The sequence below is a fragment of the Nesoenas mayeri genome, assembly GCF_963082525.1.
Source record: "Nesoenas mayeri genome assembly, chromosome: 19".
NCBI classification, from domain to species: Eukaryota; Metazoa; Chordata; class Aves; order Columbiformes; family Columbidae; genus Nesoenas; species Nesoenas mayeri.
In genome coordinates, this window is record NC_137568.1 from 4,431,310 (window position 1) to 4,458,808 (window position 27,499).

A 27,499-nucleotide genomic window follows, 5' to 3' on the forward strand; every position below is an offset into this window, starting at 1 on the left:
GATGTGGTTTTCATGCCTAAATGCTAAACTGGACCAAGTAGTGGGGTTTTATTTCTGTGTAATTTTGTGTGTACTTTATTTTCCCCTACTATCTTGCATTTGTTATGATTGATTTTTCATCGAGGGGAAGGGTTGGCACAGAGGTATCAAACAACATAAACTTGTCAGTTATAGAAAACTGGTTTTGGTTTCTGTTAGAGTTAAAAACATGCTCACTGTAATTTCTTCTATTTTAACATAGCTCTACGTACATTTCTGTAATTACAGAATTACTATGTGCAGTTCTGTAATTTAATGACTTTTCTTTTATTCCTTAGGACTATTATGGGCCCTCATGGAATCAATCGGGCTGTTCACCGCATTTCTTTTTCTGATTGTCAAAACGGATTAGGTAATTATATTGCGCATCCTGTTGATTCAGAGTAAACCAAATCTAAAAGCACCCGGTGAGCTTTTCCAGTTCACACTGTCATCTGTAGAAGTTTAATTTATCTGGCTTTCATGAATTTGACTGTAAGTCTATTTAGCGTAGTAGGTGGAATAACCAATTTCTTGCTTGTTTCTTCTGCAGGAGTTAAAATTATTGGAGGTTATCGGGCACAAACAGCAGAAGATTATGGGATTTTCATAAAGAGAATTCTACCCGGAGGGGTTGCTGCTGTAGATAGTAAGTAATTTTCAGATTTTTCTTACAAGCACACTGCATATAAAAAGCTGTCAAAAGAAGTCGTAGTTATTTTACTTTGTGGATAAGGATATTTAAAATACCATCGTTTAGTCAGAATTCATGATTTTGTGGTTTACAATAAGATAGAGAAATGAAGCTTGGACCCCACATGGCAAAAAGTTTTTAATACTCTCAGTTCTTGAAAATGTGAGGGAAAAAAAGAGATGTCTTTATTAATAGAGAAAAACAGTAATGTATCTATATGTGGTAACCTAGATATATGCTGAGTGAAATTCAGCTGAAAGCTAATTCCACAGCTGTGAAATGTAAATTCCAGTCCCACAAATATTTATACTCTGTGTAAATAATACAAATAGCTAAATAACACTTTCAGTGGCTATTCTGTGCATAATAAGACTGATTGATAATTATTAGTCTTATGACAATAATGTAGCTTAATTAGGATCAGAACCTAGTCTGCTAAAAGTCATAAGGTTGTTTATTGCATTAGGTCACATGAAATTGAAAGAAAAAGCCCTATTTTATTACAGTGATATAACAGTTGTTGATTCATGCATTACTCTTGATTTCATTACCAGGCCGTTTGCTTGCTGGTGACCTAATTTTGGATGTCAATGGAGAAAACCTAATTGGAGTAACTAATGAAAGGTATGTTTGTACTGATTACTAAGTGTTTGTTAGAGCTAGAATATTATATGGGTGCTTTTTGGACATTACTGACTGCTGATTAAAAGAACACAACTTTACTGAGGTCCTTGGAGTTCAACTGGCAATTATTTTATCGTATTAACCTAATTCCACAAAACTATTGTGGAAAAGTGACAGGACTTCATATGCTTTTGTAATGACAGAATAAGCTAGTTTCTTAATGATGTAGATTATAGATTGTATGCGAAAAGAGCATGAAAACATACTAAGCTGTTAAAATATCTTTATACCTATCCGTTGGTTCAATATTAGCATATGTAACTGATACAGCTAATGAGTGCCATTGTAATCAGAGAACGAAGGAGGAATTGTTTAGAAAAATCTGTAGAATACATTGGATAGTTTCTGTAGCTGGATCACCAGAGATTAATGCAGCTTAGTGTTAGAGATGTAAATTCAGAATTCAAAGGAAAATTATAGTATACATTGCTGGGGGAAATCATCAGCAATGAAGCATTTGTTCATTTTTTTCTGCTTTTTCAGCATCACTCACCGTGTACTTCTTGACAGGACCCTGGTATATTTATTTGGCTGTTTTTCCCCTTTCTAGGGCTGTTGACATCTTGCGAACAGCATCAGCATCCAATCACATGTCTCTGCTTGTTGCCAGAGATGAAGAAGCAAAGTAAGAGGAAAAAACATAGTTTCAACCACAGAACTAGTAAAAAACCAACATTATATCTACGGTTGGGCTGGCAGGCTTGTGTGTATTTTTTTTTCAGATTAGTTTAATCACAAAATTGCACCACATGTCACATTTTTCTGTGTAGTATTTGACACCATTCTGAGACTATTTGCATCAATTGAAGTAGCAAGCTCAGACCAATCTTGGTTTAATGAAGAGGATTGAAATGTTATGTTAGCAGCTAATACCATTAAAAACTATTTGCTGTGATTATGTTTTTAATACTTCGCACATTCTAAAATAATAATAAATGAGAAATAGCTTAGACCTACAGTACCACAGAACTGTATGCTTTAAGATAGTCTTGCCTCCTGAAAAACAGATGGACTTAGCTCTGGTTTCCCCTCAGAAGTTCACTTTTCAATTTTTAATGAGCTTTGAATTAGTTTGGATAAGTAGGTTAAACTGTTCACTGCAGCAGGTAGTCCAAAATATGTCCATTCTAAGGACATTTATGTTAAACCTTGCTTTAACCTTGCTGTCTGAAGTTATGCATATAAGCCAATATTGGCAGAGAATCATCAGAAATGCGAGGATCCAGGTCTGTATCCCCTCCTGACTTAAATCTCTGGAGTAGACAGCTGTTATGTAACTGTATTTGAGAATCATTGCAGGAGTATCTGCTGTTATTTGCCTTTCCTGGGATGTTCCCCTTACAGAGCAATCGATTCATAAAGGAATCTTCTCTAAATTCCTTTAGCCTTTTGTCCGATTTAAGCTTCCTTTCTCTACTCCTTTATACTTTTTGTATTTGACAGACATTTAAATCACACTGTAGCCTCTGATCTCTCCTTTTTTCAGACTGCCTAGATATTTGTGAGGTCCACTCTTAATCTGCTTTTATCTAAAGCATACTGACCTAGTTTCTCTAAACTCCTTGAATAATTAAAATCCATCAGTCCTTTAACTGTTCTGGTCATATGCCCAGTGGTCTGGGCAGAATTTGCCACTATATACAGTCCCTCGCTCAGACACCTGTGAATTAATTTCTTCTGACTGTACATTCCTGAGCTCAAAGATTATTTGATTTATACCCAACTGTGCTGATGTTTGTTGCCTGGGTTGGGCATCAGTTCAATACATTTTGTCACTTAAATAATGCACTCAGCAGATTTCAACAACCCTCTGCAGCCAGTGGAATTACTTGGGAATTATGTTCCCTCCAATCAGTTATGTTCTCTCTCTCTCTAATTCTATAATATTAATTTGCTGATGTTTCTGGTTTACATCATTTTAGATTATTTTAATTTTTTTTAATCTGCTATCACTGTAGCTCAGATTATTAACATTTTTGATTGGTTCTGCAAAGAACTTCTGCTTTTATTTTTAGTATTATTTTTCTCAACAGAGCACCTGACCAAGAATTGCCCTTTATTTAATTCGTTTTTTAAAAAAGATATTACAATGAAAAAGATAAAGCCCAAGCACACACAATATTGAATATATAATGATATTTACCTCAAACGAAAGACTGCACATTTCTGAGAAAGCTAAGTGGAAGTTAAAAATTTGCATTGGTTTTACTGATTCTTGAATAATTAATAAATATTCTTTTGTTCTCTTTTTTGAAGTGCCCCAGCTTTGTTTGCTGGTCTCTACTGAGTTCTTGTGCAGTGTAGTTGAACTAAAAGTGTTGCTTAAAAATACAGGTACACTTATAGGTATATTATCTGACTCCTTTTAATATAAATTACTTGTTCTAGACCTAAGTCATACCACTGGCTTATTATCTTGACTTGACTTGAATTACAAGCTTTTAAAGTTTTATAATCCAGGTTAGAGAGAGGTAATAATGAAGCTTTTCTACCAGTAGTCCGTTTCATTCATAGTCTGTTGCTGTTCTATACTTTTGCTTCTGTATTGCATTATCTTTTTCCTGCGTCTTCCAAACGTTTGACAGGGCTTTTTGCTTTCACTGGAGGTTGAGCTTCCTTCTCTGAGGAAGGGTAACTCTTCAGTGCAAACAGGAGCAGCTTTCACAGAATCCCAGAATGTCAGGGATTGGAAGGGACCTCAAAAGCTCATCCAGTGCTATCCCCCCATGGAGCAGGAACACCCAGATGAGGTTACACAGGAAGGTGTCCAGGCGGGCTGGAATGTCTGCAGAGAAGGAGGCTCCACAACCTCCCTGGGCAGCCTGGTCCAGGCTCTGCCACCCTCACTGAGAAGAAGTTCCTTCTCAAATTTAAGTGGAACCTTTTGTGTTCCAGTTTGAACCCATTACCCCTTGTCCTACCATTGGTTGTCACCGAGAAGAGCCTCGCTCCATCCTCCTGACACTCACCCTTTATATATCTGTAAACATTAATGAGGTCACCCCTCAGTCTCCCCTCCTCCAAGCTCCAGAGCCCCAGCTCCCTCAGCCTTTCCTCACACGGGAGATGCTCCACTCCCTTCAGCATCTTTGTTGCCCTGCACTGGACCCTCTCCAGCAGTTCCCTGTCCTTCTGGAATTGAGGGGCCACAACTGGACACAATATTCCAGATGTGGTCTCCCCAGGGCAGAGTAGAGGGTCAGGAGAACCTCTCTGACCTACCGACCACCCCCCTTTTAATCCACCCCAGGATGCCATTGACCTTCCTGGCCACAAGGGCCCAGTGCTGGCTCATGGCCATCCTGCTGTCCACCAGGTCCCTTTCCCCTACGCTGCTCTCTAAGGCTGCATTTAAACTACTGCTAAATCCTAACAAAGAGGATCTTTTTGTTGCCACAGGAAACAATTTCATGACCTGATGGATAAGTATGGCTCTCACAGCGACACCAGCTCTGCAAGAAGTTCTCCAACACAACTATTAGCTGGTGAGAAATGGTGTCCTGGCCTCACATAACCATGCAGGACAGTAGTCACACCTCGGCAGAGTAGGAGCTTGCACTTAAAACTCTTCTCGTTTGGGGTGAGGGTATATTGGACAAAGCGACTGAAAGTCAGGAAGACACACATTTCCTTAGGCTTTAACATTTAGTTTGTAGTTAAGCGTGTAATTTGATGGATGTGTGTGTAATTTTCCCCAACTCTTTAAACAAATATCCAGCTACCTGCTTTCAGCAATTTTAATTAATGAAAAATGTGAAATGTGTCTGGTATTTGTAGATTAAATGTACCATAAGATTTCAAAGCACTAATAAAAATTTGAGCTAGAATACCATAAATTCTGATCCTCCTAGAACTGTTGCCTAATTAGAATCCCTTTATATAGCATAAGCAATTATTCAGTTTGGATTATTTTTGCAAACAGTTTGGAAAAAAAGTCATCACTTGCTGTGGTTTATCAAATTATTCCTGGAACCCCAGGTGGCTCACAGTTCTTAGCTGTGTAGACTTAAGCTTTCTTTTAGTTAGTTGTTTGCTTCTAGTTTCTCTGTTTTGTGACATGAAAATAATCCTCTTGAACTTACATGGGCTGGGATTTTGTGCTTTTTCCCAAATGTGTGTTTTATTTCTTTTTTTTTCATTATTTCTTTAAGCCAAATCTATAGACAGCCCTTCTTCTGGGTCATCCTCAAGGTCACAGAGTCCTCAGTTGCATCCGAAGGATAATATCACCACCATCGGCAAAAATAATTCCGTCCCAGCACCATCTCCAATTCTTGCAAAGTAATTTCCAAAACTGACTGTAACTGTCTTGTGTGAGCTGTAGAAAATGCTGTGTTTGACTGGCCAGGAAAATTTTGGGTTGAGCACTCAATGTTCAATTTGTTTGGGTTTTTTTAATGCTGTACCATATAATACCATTGATATTGCAAACTTTCCGTTTTAGTATGTTTTGTTTTCTCATTTATTTATTGCTTACTTGGTAGATTTTGACCTTAGCATCTCCTAATGAATTAATTCTTCTGATTTACATGTACCTAGGTACTTCCATAGGCCTTGGATATGTATGTGGTAGAGAGGAGCTTTTATTATTATAAAATAATATATCAATTATTTTTGTCATTGGTGGAAGTAACACCTGAAGTTCTTGATTTTGTAGCAAGTAGGCAGTGTAATGTTTGAACATTGAGATTAAATGTGCAGTCTTTCTATTTGTTACTCTGATACATATTTGTGAAATCAATAAGATAAAGATACCGTATCACTTGAGTCTTTATTGAGTATCTAGTTCAGTGAAGTAATTCTAGTTTTCTTTCTTCTCGTAGGGATAGTGCATTTCAGATTATCTCTTTTTGCAAAGGAACAAGCCTGGGTTTGAATATCGTAGGAGGAATTAACAGAAATGAAGGGCCTTTGGTATATATTCAAGAAATTATCCCCGGCGGTGATTGTCATAAGGTAAAGACCTTTTTCCCTTCCCTTCCCTTCCCCTTCAGTCACCTGTAGTTTTGGCTTCATTTGGTACCTACTTCTGTATAATATTTTATATATACAGTTATATTTTAAATACGAAATTTGTGTTTCTCCTCCCTCTTCTTTGAAAATAATTATGTCATTGCTCCATAGCGTGGTTACATGGTAATGAAAATGATTCATAAATTCATTTGAGCTAAATGAGGGTCTTATTCTCCAATTTACCTATGAGAAAGTAAGAAATCAACTTCTTTAAGAGGTTGCATGATGCAAGTTAAATCCACAAGGATGAGACAGAGCTACCGATTGCATCTCTTCTTTTTCTTGGACGTCCAAAAAATCATTTTGCCCTTAGACTTAATTTAGATGGATCCTTGCAGTTGGAAAGCAATGTGCAGGCAAATTAGAAAGAAAAATTCTGATAGTGCAGAGTAATAAATGTATGAATCAGTACTGATTACTGTTTTCATCTATGACAAATGCAATATGTAAATCAGGCAGATTTGTCAGGTTAAAAAAATAAATAATAACAGAAAGAACTGTCTGGATCAAGTACACAAAGCTGTGTAGCCAAGTGTCTCCTTTTGCATCCTGAGCTGTGGTTATTTTGATGAGTAGATAACCAGTTTTTGCCTCTTGCCAAGGAAGAGGGTACAAGTTAATTGCATAGGCAGTGAGTTTTGCCTGTAAACAGTCTTTACCTTTTTGTGACTGAATTTTGGTAGATTCAGGTTAATATTAAAATGCCAAGATGGAAGGAAAAAATGCCATGTTTTCCAGGATTTCTTTTAGTAGATAAATGGTAATCATTATTCTTTTTATTTTTTTTTTCCTATTTTGTTGTGGCTTCTAAAAATATTTTCTCATTGCAAGTTTGCTGATAACATGAAGCTGGGAGGAGTGGCTGACACGCCAGAGGCTGTGCTGCCATCCAGAGACCTGGACAGGCTGGAGAGTTGGGCAGGGAAAAATTTAATGAAATATAACAAGGGCAAGTGCAGAGTCTTGTATCTGGGTAGGAACAAGCCGAGGTTCCAGTCTAAGTTGGGGAATGACCTATTAGAGAGCAGCATAGGGGAAAGGGACCTAGGGGTCCTGGTGGACAGCAGGATGAGCATGAGCCAGCACTGGGCCCTTGTGGCCAGGAAGCCAATGGTACCTGGGGTGGGTTAGAAGGGGGTGGTCAGTAGGTCAGAGAGGTTCTCCTGACCCTCTACTCTGCCCTGGGGAGACCACATCTGGAATATTGTGTCCAGTTGTGGCCCCTCAGCTCCAGCAGGACAGGGAACTGCTGGAGAGGGTCCAGCGCAGGGCAACAAAGATCCTGAAGGGAGTGGAGCATCTCCTGTGTGAGGAAAGGCTGAGGGAGCTGGGGCTCTGGAGCTGGAGGAGACTGAGGGGTGACCTCATTAATGTTTACAAATATATAAAGTGTGAGTGTCAGGAGGATGGAGCGAGGCTCTTCTTGGTGACAACCAATGATAGGACAAGGGGTAATGGATTCAAACTGGAACACAAGAGGTTCCACTTAAATTTGAGAAGGAACAACTTCTCAGTGAGGGTGTCAGAGCCTGGCCCAGGCTGCCCAGGGAGTTTGTGGAGTCTCCTTCTCTGCAGACATTCCAACCCGCCTGGACACCTTCCTGTGTAACCTCATCTGGGTGTTCCTGCTCCATGGGGGAATTGCACTGGATGAGCTTTCCAGGTCCTTTCCAATCCTTGGCATTCTGTGATTCTGTGTAAAGATATAACTTGAAATCTATCATACATAATCGATGGACTGAAACTAAGACGTTAATTTGCAACTTTAGAGATACTAGAGGTGAGATCCTAATTTTGTCTGTCTTGAGAAACCTGAGTAAGAAGCATATTATGTCTCTGCCACATGAGGGTAGCATCGAAGTGGGTATCTTTTAATAGGCTGGATGCAAGCGAAATATAGATCTACAAATTTTTCTTTGATCAAAACCAAAACACTAAAGTGACAAAAAAATGTAGTAAAGTGCTGTCAGAGGTTTGAAATAACACAGCTAAAATTATAGTATATGGACATTAAATATGTAAAATAATACTGGTCTTAAAAAGGTTTTTACTTATTTCCTATGTATGTTCTTCTGAACACAGTTTGTTTCACATGATCAGGTTCGTTCTGTGATTAATCTCTTATGAGCTGAAGAACACAGACATGTTATGTGTAATTTAATGTATATTACATCAGAAAAATGTAATAACTATGTCACCATAGGTTAATTGCATGAATTTTCAGATACATTGTTGAGGTCTCTCTTAAAATGCGAGTAAAGAAAACTTTATCTTAGTGAGAAATCTACCCTGGCATGTTTAAAGTCTTGTCTTAGAGCCTCTGAGACAGAAATGTGATATGTTTATGTCTTGGTAGAAAGTTTGCAATGAATAATTCAACAGAAGCACAAAGTTGACAATATTATTTCTATCGTGGTTCAGACTGGTGAATTCCAAGTAGACTAATTTTTCTCATTAATATGGCTAGTAAATTTGAGAAGGAGCTTCTTTTCAGTAAGGGTGGCAGACACTGGCCCAGGCTGCCCAGGGGGTTGTGGAGTCTCCTTCTCTGCAGACATTCCAACCCGCCTGGACACCTTCCTGTGTAACCTCATCTGGGTGTTCCTGCTCCATGGGGGGATTGCACTGGATGAGCTTTCCAGGTCCCTTCCAATCCCCGACATTCTGGGATTCTGTGATTGTGAAAATGTAGCACCATTCTTGCTATTTCTTGTCTTAACAGATCCAGAGGAATATGTTGAAGTGCTGTGATTATACAGTTCTTTCTACAGTGTTAGCAATTAATATAAAATTTGTGGGTTTGTTTTTTTATTTGTTATGCTAGGATGGACGATTGAGACCTGGAGATCAACTTGTATCCATAAACAAGGAGTCAATGATTGGTGTTTCCTATGAAGAGGCAAAAACTATAATCAACAGAACAAAGATGAGGTATCTGTTACTGTCAAACAGCCAACCCTCCAAAATGGTTTATTGTATGATATTTATGATCAGAATAATGTGAAAAGTCTTATCATGTGCCCTTAGAGGAGACTCGAGGGATATTAATTTTAAAAAAATATTCAGTTGCATTATTTCATAGAAAAGGACTCAAATGCACACTTTAGACAGGTAAAATTTATTATACTTTTATTCCTTTTAAAAGAAAAATGAAACAAAACCAAAACCAATAATTTTTGCCTTTTTAAATGATGGGGAATAGAATGTTCTTTTAGAAAAATAAATAAATAGAATCACACACAGTGTTTGGGAAAATGTAATTTTTGCAAGAGTGACATATAGTCTTGTGAGCTTTTTAGTATACAACATGTTGAAACTTTTTAAATTTTTATTTTAGGTTTGACAGTTTTTGGGAAATAGCTTTTATTAGACAAAAGAATATTCCCAGTTATTCAGAGGATCTGCAACGTCCTTCCAGCCTCTTAACGCCTTCTGTAGCAAATGGAGAGCAGCAGGCTGCAGTACTTAGTTCTCTTGCATCTCCTGATGGGAAGCTTGTTTCAACGTTTGCTCCGAATGCTGTGAGTATACTTATTACTCCTCTTAGTATAAAGGGAGCCAATGGTTGTTTTTCCTAATTGTATTGGAATTTCAGTATAGGGTTATTTTAATCCCGTTTCCATTATAGTAAGAAAATGACTGGCTCTTTTTCCTACACAATGTAATTTTTTTGGAATATCAAGACTTTTCCAGAAAAAAATGTTGTATTACAGTAGAGTAAACCATGCTCATGAGAGGAATAGTATCAGTTGACTTGTGGTAAGAAAGCAAAATAAAATAAGCATTAACCACATTCTTAGGTGCAAAGTTCTCCTTACTGTTTCTCTAGGGAGTGAAGTTTCAGAATTAGATATATATAGTTGTACATTTCATCTGATTACTACATGTGTGAGCACAGAACAGTCTCACAAGTTGCACTTGATGCATGGTGATGAGACTTTTGCTTAAGAATCAGGCCTAGAAGAATGTGGGGGTTTCCACCTTACTTTTGGCTAAGCAACAATTGCTGGTTTAATTCACACAGCTCACTATTTATGTAAAGAAGTAACGTTTATCATAAGAAATAAGTATTTAAACTACACTATTTTTTCAGTTTTTCAAAAAACTTTTGCAATTCATCATATTTTTAGAACTAAATAAAGTGTTGTCTTTGAACGAGGAAGAATAAAGTGTTCCATGTCAAACATGACCCCAAACAGGTGATTCTTAATTGTCCTTATATTTGTACTTAAAATTCTTGCCCATTTTTCTTTCCCGTTAGAGATCTAAATATTGACACAGGTTGCCTAGAGAGACTGTGCTATCTTAGTCTGTGAAGATATTCAAAAGCTAACTAAGGTTTTGATAAGGCCCTGATCCAAGTGTTTTGGATGAAGCTCCTTCCCATCACCACCACCTTTCATTGCCTCTTGGAGTTGTTTTGATCTGTCCAGCCGTATTTCTCCCTCTGGTCTTCCTTCCTCTCCCTTTCTTTTTACATTAATGTGTATATACAGGTTGGCTTTTGATCTGCTTTAGAAATGATGTCTCATGACTTGATTTTCTTTCCTAGATGGAAACTGGAGTCAAGACAGGACAGCAATCTCCAATTACTTCTCTAGACAGCAGTCCTGCTGATGTGTCTGCCACGGGTAAATGCTGATTTAATTCCCTGCCACTCTTTTTTTTCTTCAATAACTGTCATACAGAAAATAGTACATACTGAGACTCAATGGTCTTTTAAAAAAGCAATATTGCACTATTTTTGTAGTACCAAGTAAAGGACTGAGATCAATGAATTGTTTAGTAGATTCTGTCAAATATAACTTACATTGTCTTTAACAAACAGCTGAAACCAAACAGAAATGAGTGATCACAACATTTGCTATACAGCAGTAATGATAATAGACTCAGTAGAAACCAGAGAATGAAAACTCACATATAGATCAAGATTAGGTTGCCATAGAAACCGGGCTTTCTTGATTTAATGCAATTCTGTGGATGTATACTGCTTGCTTGGTTAACTCTTGATTAATAGAATGCAATACACAGGAGCATCATTGTTGCTTAAAGAGACCAAGAAGGCCACAGTCCCTTAACATATCTGAATAATGTAGCTAGTAGAGTAGAAAGCAGAAATACTTGCAGCTCCAGTTTGTGCTGTTTCTTGTCATTTTTCGTTTCAGTCTTAGTACATCTTTAGTCAAAGCTGCCGCTTCTCTCATGCTGCCCTTTTTCAAGGATAACCTTTCAAGGATAACCTTGAAAAATTAAAGTAGCTCTTAGATTATATTTTTTTTAATGCTATAAGAAGAATCAGCATGATTTTGAGAAATTCTTGCACAAACTCATACACAAGCTTTTTCATTCTGAGTTGAAAGGAAGTGTGCCAATTCAGCTGAGCTTCTAGCCCACTGTCTTCAGAATTTAATATAGCTTGTGAGAGGTGTTAGTGTCAGAGATTTTCAAGATGTTTTGGTTTATACTTTTGGCATAAAAAGAGAATGTAAATTACTTTGAGCTTGGAAACAGATATGCTGTGAAACTAAAAAAAAATATCTATGCAATTCCTTCTGTTCCTTTAGAGAGAATCTTGAACTGCAAGAACCTTTAGTTTTCAAATGCTGGATTTGGTTTCAGTACCTCTCTAGTCCATGAATGAAATAATGAATTACGATCTAAGTTATATTTATAAATAATGAATGCAGGCAAGTATTCCATATTCTGCTGCAAAAAACAGGTCATTGAATTTGTTCCATTTATGTACATCTAAAATCCAAAGAAACCGATAGGTAACTGCCTTTTTACATGCTGTCTGTGAACAAAGGCTTCCAAAGGTTTCTGCTTCTTGCGTTGTATCCACAGGTGTGTCTGAAACATGACAAAGTTCCATTAAAACTAAGCACATACACCAAAAAAAAGCACAATTATTCTGAAATCTTGCACGTGGGCTGCTTAGTACTGCTGGTTTTTTTCCTTTCCTCAGCTTCATCATTTGTGTATGTTGGAAATAAAATAGATGCACCATAAGTTATTACTGCAATTATCTAAAATTGTACAGACTTGTTGTATTTCTGACTGCAAGGACTGGAGAGGAGGGGATGATGGACAATGGCTTTAATGGATGTAGTTCTTGGAAAGAGTTCCTCTCCAGGAAAAAGTGCTGAGGAGCCTGCTGGAATTCAGTCTAAACTATGTCCACACAGCCCTTGGTCATCATTCCCTCTCTTTCCAGTGTTTTCCAGATCACTAGGTTTGCTTTTGGGGACTGTTGATTATGCTCAGGGTATGTCTTGAAGCACTTTCTCAGAATTCACAAGTGTGTTTCCAAAGTAACTGTATCTCTGAGTGAACAGAAAATACCACAAGTATAAGCCATATGCTTGACGGATCACTCAAAGTTATTCCTGGTTTATTCCTGCTAATTTGCTACTTGTCACTTTTTGATGTGAAAAAATCATTTAAGTGATTGATACCCATAATTTTTGTTTATTACAATTCTGTCCTTTAAAAAAAAAAGTCAATCTAAATATTAACATTTATTTGTCACAAGTGGGTGTTTAGCTGGCATCCATTTAATGAGCAGAGCTTCAGAACAAATTTTTCAAAGCAATAGTTACAACTGTATTGTTATTGAATGTTTTCCCTTTTTCACTTCTTAGTTATTGCCTCGAGCCAGAATGGTGACTGTGAGCTGCAAGGAAGGGACTCCACTATTCATCTCAAAGCAGAAAAACTGGAGAGGGTAAATACTTATCATATTTTTGGTTTTCCTTTCTCCCCCTTCATGGTGCATGTAAAACATCTGGAGAATATTTCTAGGTTGACAAACTTTAAGGTATAAATTATACACCAAATTTTCTATTTAGATAGTTCTTTCAGGTTGCTGGCCAATATTTCATTTTATATATTGGGCAAATTACTGGTTTTGTTAATCTAATTACTGATTAAATCATCTGGGAATCTGAACATCCCTCAGGATTTTTAAGGCAGTTATTAAGGACAAAGAGTTTTGCTTATTATGCTCATCTGTATTCAAGGTTAAATAATATCTGAACATCTCTCAATTAAAAGGAAAAGCCATTGAGTGGCTCTGGAATAAAAGTGTTGTCAGCGAGAGAGTGCTGTGATACAAAGGCTCTTTGAAGTGTAGCTCTTTAATTACTCCCCCATGTCCCTGCAGTTGTGTTCCCTGGTCCTTTCTTTTTTCTCCAAAATAAGTTTTGTCCTTCCAGGCATTGAATTATCTTGGGATTCAGCCCACAGATGAACAGCAGCAAGCCCTGAGGCAGCAACTTCAGAAAGATTCTAAAGGAACAGTGTCTTTTGGAGGTAATAATTTGTTAATTACCATGGAAAATAATGACCGGTAGGAAAATAGAAGTGGTAGATAATAACCATTAATATATTTTCTGTCAGTATTGGATTGCTACTGAAAATAAAACGATACTTTGAGGCAAGAACCTTATTCTACTGTGTTAGAGTAAGCTTGGAATTCTGAAGCGAAGTCATTGGAAATCAAATCACAAATTTATCTAATTAAGAGCAGCCTTGAGAAAGTTTGGATTTTGTGCTCACAAATTCTGAAATTTTTGCCTTGACAATGGAGTACTATAACTGTTCCAGAAATTACTTGAGAACCATCTTTAACTTGATCGTTAAAGAGGCATCTTGAAGCAGCTCTACTGATGGATTATTTAACTTCAGTTTGTGAGAAGTGGGAATATTTCATCTATTGCATGTAGAAAGAGATTTGCATGGAGACCATAGTGATTCTTCTTCTAGCTAAACCTAATTCTGATGGGGATGAGTTGTTTCTGTTGGTTATGACAATTTTGGTAGGTGACACTAACAATTTAAGAATATTTGTCATAAACTGTGAGACATATGATAGTTCTGATGCTAAAACTGATGTAAATTTCACTTTTCCTTAAGTTTATGAAAAACAGCATGAAACACAAGTGTATGAAAAATAATTTCTTGTACTTATCCATGCAAAACCACACTGGACTTTCAAGAACCTTATCAAGAAAGATACTGGATCTTCCATCAGATTTTATGTCATTGAAACATATTGACCTTTATATTTCCACTTTTCTGTCATATTGTAGCAGATATTGGGTCATCCAAGCTACGTTGATTAAAAATGCTGTAGCATTTATATTTAAAACTTCCAGCTTGGCCAGCATCACTTTTACCAGGGCTCTGTTAGGGGCTTAAAGGACCTGCAGAGGAAACAATGGGCTGTGAGCTGGCCTGATGTTGTTCCTTTTCCCGCATAGGTGCTGTGTTGCCTCCAGTAAGGTCAGTTCACTGGGAAAGGCGGGTGTGTAGCAGGTGTGCATGTTGCTTTTAATTTTAAACAGGGACCTGCCAAATGTAGAGCATCTCTCAACCAGGTACTTTGAAGGTGAACTTCACCTTTTGTTTTCTTCTCCACAACTTGATTCAGGGGTATTTCCTGCCAAGACCTGATGAACGTTTTTGTTCTTCTTCTTACCAGCTTTACCAAATGTTTCTGTTCAGCAAGATGTGTCTGACAACACTGTAGGTGAATTATATTTTCCTTAAGAAAACTTAGGGAGGGCACACACTGCATTTATAAAGAACAGCCCTGCAGTGGGATATCAGTAGTTGTGTTGCATCTAGTGATGCTGCCACTAAACTGAACTTGTAGACTAAAGGAACAAAATCTAAAATTTTTCTCCAGATTTTGTTGACGTTTCAAGGAATCTGCTCTCTATGCAGTTGAATGCGACAGATGATGGCCAAAAATCTGTCACATCTGGGGTCAATGAAATTGCCAGCTTTCTGGATTCACAGGTAAAATGTGTGCCTGTACATTGTGTAACTGTTGGGAGGAGATTATTGGAGAGCTTATTGTATGAGATTGCTCCAAATCTTGAGCAGATGTTTAGAACAGCTCCGTATCATGGTGTTCTCTAAGATAACCTACTTTCTGGGAAGCTTTTTAAAGCAACCTACTTTGCAGAAAGCAATTCACGTAATTATGTTGTGATTTGTTGTAAGTATGGACAACAGTGATTTACTGAGGTTTCCTGATGGAAAACATATTGCTATTACTTGTGTGATAAACAATTATTGGGCCCGGTGATTTGAACTACTGCCACAATAAAAATCACTTTATTCTAGAGGTGACTTCAAGAAAGAGCATTTGCAGCATAGGAATACTAAAATAGATTTCTGTATTATTTTAAAAAATGAAGAAAACAGGGGCTAATAGTGTTGTGTTCTTGGTACTTTCAAAAATATTTTGATTAGTCCTTTTGAACAGGAAAAATAATTGGTCATTTGGAAGATAAGTTAGTCAGAATTTTCTTAATAATTTTTAGTATTTTCAGAGCTTTAAATAGTTTTAAAATAAAGATTTCCCTCTCATTTTATTAACAAGACCTTTTAAGATACGATGTTAAAGGCTGTGAAAATGCAATTAGCAATACATTCTAATCTTATCTATTTAAACATGCACAGTTTGTAACCTGTGATTCTTTGGAAGATGATGTGGAAAGACTTAAGAAAGAAAGAAATGAAGCTTTAAAAGAAATTAGTAAATTAAAGGTAATATTTAATTTTTATTTGCTTTAAGTTATTCAAGAGACTGATTTTGAGTGTATATAGTACTTTTGAATTTTATGTGCCATTTTTGATTAATAAATAAAAAGGCGGAGCAAACAGTCCTAATTATGTTTGAAGATTGTATGCTTACGATATATTTCTGAAGACAGTGAATTTGATTTGTTATACCGATTACTGCCACATTTTTAGTCTGATTCACAGAGAAATGAGACTAGCAGACATTTCACAAAAGTGAATTTGGAGAAGTGACTGATTTGCATAGAAATTGTATTTATAAATGTGTGATCCTAGTAACAGCAATGTCTGAGCATATGCTAATATTTTTGAGAGAAGTCAGAACTGGAGGATAAAATAATATGTTTTCAAAATAATATGTATTTTCACAAACATTAAAAAATACATAAGACTAAAGCAACAAATGTTTTTCTTTTTAATTAGCACCCTGGGTTACAATTATTGTCCTATGGTCCTGAATTTCTTTTTTGACTACTTGGAAGATAAAAAATTACTGGTTCTGTATTTAGCATCCCTGGCTCTTATTGTTGGACAGGACTGGAAAACTGATTCGAGCATACAGGCAATTCACAGAATCCCAGAATGTCAGGGGTTGGAAGGGACCTGGAAAGCTCATCCAGTGCAATCCCCCCATGGAGCAGGAACACCCAGATGAGGTTACACAGGAAGGTGTCCAGGCAGGTTGGAATGTCTGCACAGAAGGAGACTCCACAACCCCCCTGGGCAGCCTGGGCCAGGCTCTGCCATCCTCACTGAGAAGTTGTTCCTTCTCAAATTTAAGGTCACCCCTCAGTGTCCTCTTGTCCAGCTCCAGAGCCCCAGCTCCCTCAGCCTTTCCTCACACGGGAGATGCTCCACTCCCTTCAGCATCTTTGTTGCCCTGCGCTGGACTCTCTCCAGCAGTTCCCTGTCCTGCTGGAACTGAGGGGCCACAACTGGACACAAGATTCCAGGTGTGGTCTCCCCAGGGCAGAGCAGAGAGGCAGGAGACCCTCTCTGACCTACTGACCACCCCCTTCTAACCCACCCCAGGTACCATTGGCCTTCCTGGCCACAAGGGCCCAGTGCTGGCTCATGCTCATCCTGCTGTCCCCCGGACCCCCAGGTCCCTTTCCCCTACGCTGCTCTCTAATAGGTCATTCCCCAACTTAGACTGGAACCTGGGCTTGTTCCTACCCAGATACAAGACTCTATACTTGCCCTTGTTATATTTCACAGATATATGTTGTGGCCTAGAAACACGGCAGTTGTACGGAAGGCAGTAAGCATATTGATGGAAGTATTGCTACCTGTAGTTTCAAAAGACGTAATTGGGTTTTAGGATTAACAAATCTTTTAGATCTACTTGTTAATTATTTCTTCCTTTTTATTTCATTAATCAGGAAAAATTGTCTGAATCCCTGAATTTACAGAAACAGTTAACAGAGGAGCTACAAATAGTCAAGCAAGTATGTCGAAATGTGTTAAAAATGTAATAATTCTGTCTTTTTTCACTCTTTTATTATGGAAGAGAGAAGGGAGCACTTTTTTCTCTCTTTATGTTCATATAGACTATACCTGCATACTGATTTCAACACTAAGTGGTTCTTTTGTTACAACGAAGTTTTTAATTAGAATTGGAGAATATTGATCCTTAAGTTTTTAGAGCAATAATAACTTCTGTGCTGTTGAACTGAGGTAGGAACTGTAAGACAAGCTGGATTAGATAAATTGGATAATAATGTAGTAGTACCTGTCTGGTCTTAAGTGTTCTTGAAGTGATTTTGCTGTTCGTAGGCAACAATGTGCCTAATCTACAGTCCTCACTTTATCTACTTCATATGTCAACCAGAGTTTTAAGTATGAAAAAATAGACACACTTGGCAATTCTACCTGTTATTTATCAGGGGAAAAAATGGCAGTAAGTGTTTTGTGAGGAATGTGTTGTTTCTGTCTCCATATCGATCTGTAATTGTGAAAGAAGAAATCAGAACAACTTAGGAAATTTAGCCTTCTTGTGTCTCTTAAAGGAAACTTCCAACTATACGTAAGTCTCATGTCATTTATAGCCTGGATTCAAAACCAAGTGACTTTGCTGTTTCCCGGTTCTACTGAACATCATCCTGTCAGCTCTTTTCTTCTCATGAGCTGGTCGCTTTTCTTCTCTCCTGTGCTGCTACAAGTGTGCTGTGTAGGCTTCCGATGGCTACCTGTTCCATCAGATGTCATGCGTCAAAATGCAAGATACAGTTTAAAAATCTTTCCATATGCTGTTAGATTAAGACTAGTTTTACAGTTTTATTCGTATACATAGATTTATTCAGCACCGTCATTATCACCTTTTATTCGTTCAGTATAAGAGAACTGCTTGAAAGCTTCTTCCATTAATATTGTGCTGTTGCCACCTGTACACTGTGGTACAGCAGGGAAATAAATTGGATTCTTTTTTGGATAAAATTTAACTGGAAGGATGTTCCAGTAATGCACCTCGTCTTTTCATTCACTAGTGGGTGTTCAGTCTGTTGCTTTAGATGAGAGCAAATATTCAGTCTATCAGTCCAGACTAAACTTAGCACAAAGTACAAACCCCAAAATGCCAACAGGGTAGACATCAGGTCCTGGGCATTTAGTGTTTCCATTCACATACTTGCTGTTATTAGGAAGGCAGAGTTGAGCAAAGAAGGTTTAAAATGGTCTAAGTGGGAGCAATGCCCATGTTCTACCACATGAGGTCCTTGTTACTTTTCTGTCCAGCACTGTCATGTGACAGTGAAGGTCAAATTTGCAGTACAAACCTCCAGAGGATAAATACTCTGAATTTCTATTAAATGTTTTAAGTAACTTCTGTTGAAGAGGTTCCATATAGTGAAATGAAAAAGAAATAATAAATTATATGTAATTACAGTACTGTGTGACCTATTTTAGGCAATACAAGCAAGCTTTTAATGGAAATTTTAGTCCTGTTTATATGTGGTACCTTTTCAAGTGTTTTATATATATTTCCATAGTTCAGAACAAATGTTAGTGCTGAGACTCATGGTAGTGTGAAGTTTAAAAAAATAGGTTACTGAAAGTACAAGTTGCCATTTATGTGATGATGATATTTGTGCTTGAGCTGAAGTTAGTGAAATTAGTTAATGAGTACATTATTGAGCCCTAATAGTCTGATTAAAAGTGAACAAACAAACCAGCTTAAGTATGTACTTCTGGTCTTCTGAATTCAGTACAATTTAAACATTTTCTTTAAAATCACTGCTTTCCTGAAAAAAAAAAACCAACAAGGTTTTAAATGAGGATACAGGCTACCAGTCGTATATAGGAGTATCTTTTGTGATATTTCTATTGTCTACTAATTACAAATTGCAGGAATTACAGCTTAATTAGGACAGGCGTGCAAATATTCTGGTTAATGCACATGTTTTGTTAGCACCCATTCGTTATGTGGTGCTTGAATCAGTAGCTAACAAGATCAAACCTTAAGATTAGAAATATTGCTAAATTTGAAACGAGATAGTAATTATTTTCTAATAGTGGTCTATGGCAATTAAAATAAATTAGTTGATATATTTTTGCTTTGAGATTTTGCTGCTACCTTTAGGTCTTCCTTGAAATCATAGGGAAGCTTAAATTGGCATAAAACTTAGAAAGGCACTTTTGGGTACCTAAAGTCTTCTTCACTGGTGAGGGCTCCTTACCTGCCCAAGTCAGAGAACACACCAGGTCCCCACAGTTCCAGCTTCAGTAGCGGTAGAACGGGGAAACCTGATGGTATCGTTCCCTTTTGCCTCCCTGCTGTAGCAAACAGCGCTGGTTTGTCAGGAAATTTTTCTAATTCAGTTGTAGTGTGGATAATCACTTAATTGTAATGTAAGAATCCATTGTTCGTTAATTATTCCTTTAGGTCTTTCACGGTTGAAATCTGGTCATACTTAGTCTGCCATTACAGAGAAATTAATATTCAACAATTGGGTTTCTGAAAAAACAATGGAGGAGTAAAGGCAATTCTGGATTATAAGTGATTAAACCTTTATCTCAAGGAAGTCGTATTTCAAAATGAAGACCTCCCTTTTCATTATAGCAATTTTCCCATGACTTTCCTGATGTCAGTTTATTTCAATAATTCCTACGTGTGCATTTTGAAGATGCCACCCTTTGTCGAGGCCTCTGTGTTCAATTAGATTAGTCAAACTTGATACCAGAGCATCTTTTCACTTTTGTCTCCAAGAGTCTTTTTTCCCACTTCCAGCCGGTTATTGAAGGATACCTTTGCTCCTGAAGACCACCAGACCATCCCCTGTACCAGCAGGGACCAGCTTTTCTTGCTGCTGAGTCTCACTGTTTCTGACAGTGGCAACACCCTCTACAGAGGCACTAAGTTTGACCTTTATTTATGTAGTCTCACACCTTCTTAGAAGCCCCTGTGTTCTCTGAATTGCTTCTAGGAAAAAAGAACTGGGATGAGCAGCTTGCAGGAGGGTGGATTGTTCTGATGGCCACAAACTGGACAGGCTTTCAGTGGGAGTTTTCATAACAGCCCCTTGCACTGCTGGTCCTGCTGTGCAAACAGCCGTAAGCTGAGCTAGCCTAAACCAGAAAGACACGTGGCAGTGGGCTTGGGAGCGTTCCGCATTTCCAGGTAGAAACGATGGTCATGTAGAACAGGCTCATCTAATGGTTTTTGCTTCCAAAAGAAAAGAAAATTAAAGTTGTTATACTCGCTGTCAAATTAAAGGTTACTTAAATGTACCTCATCCCTTGTGTCCCTATAACAGAAACCTCTAAACTGTATAACACCAATGTCAGCTGTGGTCACTAATGATGTTGCTCTTTGCTACATATGTGATTACTTCTTCTAATGCTTTGTTTTCTTAGAGACCAGAATGTCCCTTGCAATCATCCAAATTGGTATTATATTGCAAAACCATTGTAAATATGAAGAAGATGATGTCCTATATATGTCATTGAGATTAATTTACTTACAGCCTGAAATAAATATATGTTGTTTATTAAGGCTAACAGTGTACAGATTAAAAGTAATCTGAAACTGAGATTGCTAGATCATTTTGCAGAGAAAATGTTATGACAAAGTATAAGAAAACCTGACTTGAAGAATATTGATTGCACAGAACAAATGCTTCTAAGTTAGGAAAGAATAGGATTAAATCTGCCTTTATAAGCTTATCTGACCTGTCTAGACAATTTTATTATGACACCTGTTATATATTATCTGACATTTCTTCAAAAAAATTGAAAGATTTGGTCATTTAGGTTTTTCAGAAACAGTGATTTCAAGTCTCGTTTCTAGAGTGTTATTTCCTACTTATTATAGATTCCTATTGTCTGTTTCTTCTCTGTCCCTACCTGTTTCCCCTCTAGTCCCATTCCCAACCAAGATATATTAATAGTTGTAATAATAAAATACTGTAGGTAAACTAGGAATAGGACTTTCACCTAAATAGCCTTAGCTCAGGAATTTATAAAAAGAATTTCTAGCTCTATGAATTAGTATATTTAAAGCTTATAACTCAAATCATTCAGGAAATTCACATAAAGTGAGTTTTTCCACAGATTAATAAAAAGCTAAGGGGAAAGATGATTTACTGGCTTTGGTGCCAGTGAACCTGTATGTCTGCATTGTTTTGATGAGGAATTTGTTTTTTCCTGGTGTAAACTCATCTGGTGTCCAGACCTTTAGTTTGACTTGAATTAATATTCAGTAGTAAAATAACTGAACAATATCCTTCTCTAAATCAGATTTTACATTTTGGGATTACTTCGGCTGAATTAAAAGCTAATGGTTTCTAATTCCCTGTTTTCTATATATTATTTATATCACTTTCATATAACACTCTTCAGTGACAGTAGATTATTATAATGTAAGAGCGGGAAGTAGGCAGAAAAATAAAAACCAGCACTTATTTTGAGCACAATGTCAACTGAATATTTGCTTTAGAAGTCCATCTACATGATGTGCAAACTCTGAATTGTGTGAATTCAGGCAATAACAGTAAAGTGAAATCACGTCTTGTTAAAGTACAGAAGTGATGAGGCAGATTAACAGCGCCAGATGCACTTCTGTAAAACCTTTCATTCAATTAGACTTACATTAAATCACAAATTCTATCATTACTGTATTAGGAAAATTATCTCAGTAAATACCTGTTCTTTGTTTGAACATCATACACTTACAAATTAGCAACTGAGCCATCTAACCGTGAATACTAAAAGGCAGCCCTGATGCCAGCTGTGGTACTTTTGAGCTAAATCTGTACTTCTTTGTTAGCTGGACTTGTAACTTTTCAATTAAATCCTATCACCTGCAGGAAGCCAAGGCAGCTGTAGAAGAGACACGAGCCCTGCGAAGCAGGATTCACCTGGCAGAGGCGGCACAAAGGCAGGCTCGTGGGATGGAGATGGACTATGAAGAAGTAATTCGCCTATTAGAAGCTGAAATTGTAGAGCTGAAGGCTCAGCTCACCGATCATTCTGGCCATAATAAAGTAAGCAAAGCAGTCGCCTGTCGTAGTTACCATGGTTTCCTCGCTGTTGTCGTGTATCTTGTTTTCATTTTCTTTTCATCTGCTTTTCTAAAGTAGGTCACTGTTTGTCTTGTATTATTCAATAACTGGAAGGATGCGTAGTGAAGGGGGTAATGTGAAGTGTGTGAGCCTTCCTTTATCAAGATGGCTTTGGGCTGGAAAAATAGAAGCCAGAAGCAAATGTGGGTCATAGGTCAAGATGGCACATCTCGAGCATTAAAGCATGGAACAGTTTTTGGACTGCAGATATATTGTCTCTAAAAACTATATGTAGTTTGTATGCTTTTGTGTTTATATAAAAATGGCCTTCGTATTCATGTTTCTGTTAGACAAATAATAACAATATGAAGCCCGGTACTGTTCTTAAGTAAATTTGGATTTAATCAAGGTAATAATTTAAATGCTACTAAGAGTATCCTGCCAAAATTCTACTTCTTTTTTTTTTTTAATTGAACCTCATATTTTAATATGACTTCATCTTCAGTGAGGCATTTTCAAAACGTGCTAAGGAATAAAATATTTGAGGCACTTTTACGTTTTTCCACATAATTGCAAATCATTTTCTACACGCAGTTTGAACAAGTGCAGAGTGGTTGGCATTGGTGTGGTTACCTTGTTTGTCTCATAAAAAATGCATGTGCCTATGAATCAATGAAGAAAACCTACTGAAATATTACTTTATTTCATCCTGAGAATTAACTCAATATATTACAAGATATTAAAAGGTAAAAGTGAGCCCTGTGGTATACAAGCTTGCAAAGAAGCAACGTAGCAAGAACACGTAGCTCCCAGGGAGGAATTCCTCTCATTTAATTGTAAGTGTATGTGGTGAGGTGAATCACACCCTAGAAGTTCTTATTTGAGAACGTCTGGTGAGATGCCCCATCCATATCATCCTTATGTCAGGTGTTTTTGAAGCACTGCTTGTTTTCTAGGAGTTGAATAAATACCAAAATTTTAAGAAATTCAGAGCGTGTGGGTTGTTCTCTTAGAGATTTGTCTCTGAGATGCCAGCTCAAATTCCTGAAATTCTGAGTGAGCGCTCAAAAATCTGAGGTGAGATTTGATTCTCTGCATTTCTTATTCAAAATAAGCAGTAGCAAGTAGGTATGAAATAGAATATACTCATATTAGTATAAAAGAATGAGGTATGTCTGAGGGCTTACCAGCTCCCTCTCCAATAGTAAAGTGGCTTTTGGGGTTTTTTTTTTAATGAGAGTTTTATACCGGGTAGTGGGCTTTCAGAAAAGATCACCTACAGTGATGTGAAAGTTGATGTTTAATGATAATGGTATTTTCTTAATTTTGGAGAGTATTTTGCTCAAGATCTTCTCCTCAGACTGGCTAAACAGACGTCCCCATATACACGTGAAGACTTTACTCGTGGTCCTCTCACAGGAACAAGCTGAAACCTTGAGCTTCCAGAGCTGGACTTAATGGGGCTCCCATTCTCTGTAGCTGAAGGGACGTATAACACTGATTGATGTGTTATACAAGCGCATGTAGGGCAATCCTAGGGGGTCGTTTTCTCCAAGATATGCCGTCATTACTCTGTTGGCCAAAGGATGTACAGATACAAATTAGTGAGCTGAGCTTGTTCACGTGCTGGCTATTTATGCCACCCTGGTGACAGATACCATCAGGTTGATATTTCTGATCCATTCATTAATCAGTTCAAACTGTCTTAAGATTTAGCCCTATCACTGCTGTTAGCTGCCAGTTTCAGTTTACCTTTATATCACTTCCTAAAATCTGTTGCAGTTTGGGAGCTGATTTGCCAGCAGATCAGGCACACCTGCCTCAGGAGCAGCTATGTTTTCCAGAAATGCAGAAAAGAATGTATGTTAAACCTTTCAGATGTCCGTTTCAATTCACACATTATATCTGTGTACACTGTTGGAGAAAATGATTAGAATAAAAGCCTTAAAATATCCCTCCCAGGATAACATCCAAGACTTGAGAAAGAGAGTTACAGTGCTCGACTGCCAGCTGCGGAAATCTGAGTCGGCCAGGAAGACCTTTGAAGTGGCTACTGAAAAATTGCTGCAATTTGTAGAGGTAACTTTGCTTGTCATTTCTGGCAATGTTTTATTTGGAAAAGTTTTGTGTTGATGTTTCTGAGGAATAAACACAATAAAGTGTCTACAGGCTAGTTTGCCAAGATCCTTTCATTGCTAGAAATAAAGATTGTGTATGTACAGATGCACAATTTACTTTGTTTTGGTAAACAAACTAAACAAATTAAACTGATCAAGTTTTTTTTTTTTCACCTAATTTTTCACAACTCATATCAATTTCTGTGAAACTCCTGAGAGGAAAAAGTATTATCTGGTAATGTTTTGAAATGTTATGAAACAACAACAACAAAAAAGTGACATTATGATAAAGAGGTTATAATATTTTGGGTTTTACTTTTACACTTCTGACTGGGAGAGACTAGACTTTAATTCCAAATCAAATCCCCCACACACAAATAGAACGTTGAATTCTAAGATATTAACTCATTGACTGTGTTGATCTATGAACTGTTAACTTGTTGCCTGTCGCCAACAGGTTGTGCATGAAATACTTTCAGATAACTCTACTTCTTCGACACTTTTAAGGTAATGAATGGCATAGTTATTAATATTGGTGCAGCAATATTAACATAAAAAAACTCAACTATTGTTTCAAAGTCTCCAGAAACTGTCTGGTAGCTCTTTTTCCTATAGTTTTTGCTATATGTTTCTGAATGTCACTTTATTGGGAGTGGGGGAATGACATGAATTATAAATTAGGCTTTCAGGATACAGCTTCATTAAAAACCTCAGAATTAAATTAAAACAGTTAGTAATTACACAGCTGTGGTTGCCTGGATGTTTCCATGAAGTAATTATACTGTGCTAAGGATTAGTTAAAATTGAAAGGAACCCTAAGAGTGGGGTATAATTTTTTTGTTATTAATTTTTAACTTTCCTAATACCTTATTGTACAGACAGAACTGCTGAGGCGAACTCATCAGTTTTGTAGTGTGAACCTTTGTTCACACAGTAAGACCAAAACCAATCTAGAAATACAAGTTTATTAAAAGTAACCATTTCTTTTATAATCTTACAAATACACAATTACTATGTTTTGTTCTCTTAGCGACAGAAGAACAACATTGTCTACTAAAGCACTTCTTGCACGCCTGGGAAGGATTGGACCTACTGTCACAACAGCCCTCGCAGCAGAAGCCAGAGACCTTGCCAAGTCTGTCCGTGCCATTTTGGAAGTAGATTGTGAGTGAGTGTTTGTGTCTGCATGTATACACACACATAAATACTTGCTTCTTCCCATCAAATGTTGTGGCTTTAGCATCTTGCTTGCTAATTGAGGATAACATGTTTCAGTAGTCACCACATGAGATTTTTTTCCAGATGTGGAAAAAGGATCCTGAGTAGGTGTTATGATAGTACACTCTATTCCCTCTCTTTCCTTATGTTATTTCTGATAGCATGCTCTGTTATTTCTTTTACTAGCTTTTAGTAATAATAATACTGTGGTCTAATCAATCAAGAAAATATTTATTCTTCTGAGGTTTAATGTGGGAGTAGGTATACACTTCTGAAAACACCTAATAATTCAAAGATATACAACACGTTTCGTCCCACTCTAGACGGGCTGACTGGGCAAGAGCTTCTTATGCAAACTGAGATTAGTCACCTGTAGTGAAGCGTATTAAAGCCAATGGATGGTACTGCTACCGAGCAGATTGTTTAGAGCTACAGTGATCTCTCAGTGCACTCAGTTTTTCTTTTGACTTTTGTTCTTCTGTTAGCTTTCCTTTTGCGCTCTTCACTTTCGGGTTCAGGCTTTTATCTAACAACCTCATGAAAGGAAGAAGTGGAAGTGTAATATTAAAAAGTTGTATGGTTCTGTTTGATAGCATTCATCGCTCTTCCAAAAATAGATACCGAGGATTTCTGTAGTTCAAGACCATCTTACTCTAAACATTAGGAAAAGTAAGGAGTGCGCATCATGTGGGATTCTAGAGCCTTGGTTTCCTTGTCTGAAAAGGCACCTGAAGCTCATTGAAATTGATTCATGGCAATATTTCCACAGACCTTGACGGACTTTAAACCAAAATGGTGAATGCAGTGTAAGTCAACAGGATTCTGGAAGACAGGCTTTAATAACCCGGTGTCTTAAACCACACAAATACAGATCCTTCCAACATGAGAAGGTTGTATCAGAATGAGAAGATTTCTCTAAATCTGTAGAAATCGGAGAATTATTGTTAAGAATTTTTAAATGTGAATTTTGAAGTCAGGAAATGCCCTTGAGAAAGCAAACCCTCCAGGGCTTTTAAACATTAGCAAAGAAGATATTTTTATCTAAAATTGGATGTGAACCAGCAGAATAAATCATTCATAGCGCTGAAGGGTGGTGCAGGTTCAGTGTCAGTTCAATATGTACCTTCATCAAACTATAATAAGAATATGATGTTATTCCAAAGTATATATTTTCCTGGAAAATCTGAAGCAGAAAATTAATGCTAAAATGAGGAATATGAAGATTTCTGGAATCATGCAAAACTAGCAAGATTTCTTCACTCTGATGCTGTATCCTCATACCGGAATGTTTACAAAATGTTATTCTGTTGAATTTCCATGAACATGTGTCAAATAGTGTCTTCATGAAGATTTTATTGCTGTAGGGAGTGAATGTAGCCTGCAGTTTCATTTTGAGATACGTGTATATCCTCAGGTCATTAACAGAAATCTCACCCATTGGTAAAAATTCTGCTAGTTCCTAAGTGGTTACTGTAGTAAACTGCCTGCAGTTGGAAATCTAATAAAATCTGTGACTTATTTTATCATTGCCGGTACAGATAATGGAAATGATTGTATATTTTGATTGTATTTACATATAGTTGAGCAGATATCTCAGTTCTAATCCAGGTTGGGTGGGCTGATTTGCAAAAATGAAACGGAAATGGCCTGACATTTTACAGGAGTTT

General features: G+C 37.2%; 1 protein-coding gene across 1 annotated transcript in view; it reads left to right on the forward strand.

Moving 5' to 3' along the window:
• Positions 1 to 27,499, forward strand: part of STXBP4 (syntaxin binding protein 4) — a gene marked incomplete at both ends in the record, with an annotated part of 57,801 nt that overhangs the window by 3,722 nt on the left and 26,580 nt on the right. The window contains 19 exons of the mRNA XM_080356555.1: positions 318 to 391; positions 572 to 667; positions 1,267 to 1,336; positions 1,947 to 2,021; positions 4,796 to 4,881; positions 5,548 to 5,677; positions 6,220 to 6,352; positions 9,234 to 9,340; positions 9,747 to 9,930; positions 10,962 to 11,040; positions 13,051 to 13,133; positions 13,624 to 13,720; positions 15,099 to 15,211; positions 15,881 to 15,967; positions 17,383 to 17,448; positions 22,303 to 22,479; positions 24,460 to 24,576; positions 25,072 to 25,121; positions 25,645 to 25,778. Coding sequence (XP_080212681.1) covers positions 318 to 391; positions 572 to 667; positions 1,267 to 1,336; positions 1,947 to 2,021; positions 4,796 to 4,881; positions 5,548 to 5,677; positions 6,220 to 6,352; positions 9,234 to 9,340; positions 9,747 to 9,930; positions 10,962 to 11,040; positions 13,051 to 13,133; positions 13,624 to 13,720; positions 15,099 to 15,211; positions 15,881 to 15,967; positions 17,383 to 17,448; positions 22,303 to 22,479; positions 24,460 to 24,576; positions 25,072 to 25,121; positions 25,645 to 25,778 — 1,958 coding nt within the window. The remainder of the gene's footprint in view (positions 1 to 317; positions 392 to 571; positions 668 to 1,266; positions 1,337 to 1,946; positions 2,022 to 4,795; positions 4,882 to 5,547; positions 5,678 to 6,219; positions 6,353 to 9,233; positions 9,341 to 9,746; positions 9,931 to 10,961; positions 11,041 to 13,050; positions 13,134 to 13,623; positions 13,721 to 15,098; positions 15,212 to 15,880; positions 15,968 to 17,382; positions 17,449 to 22,302; positions 22,480 to 24,459; positions 24,577 to 25,071; positions 25,122 to 25,644; positions 25,779 to 27,499) is intronic.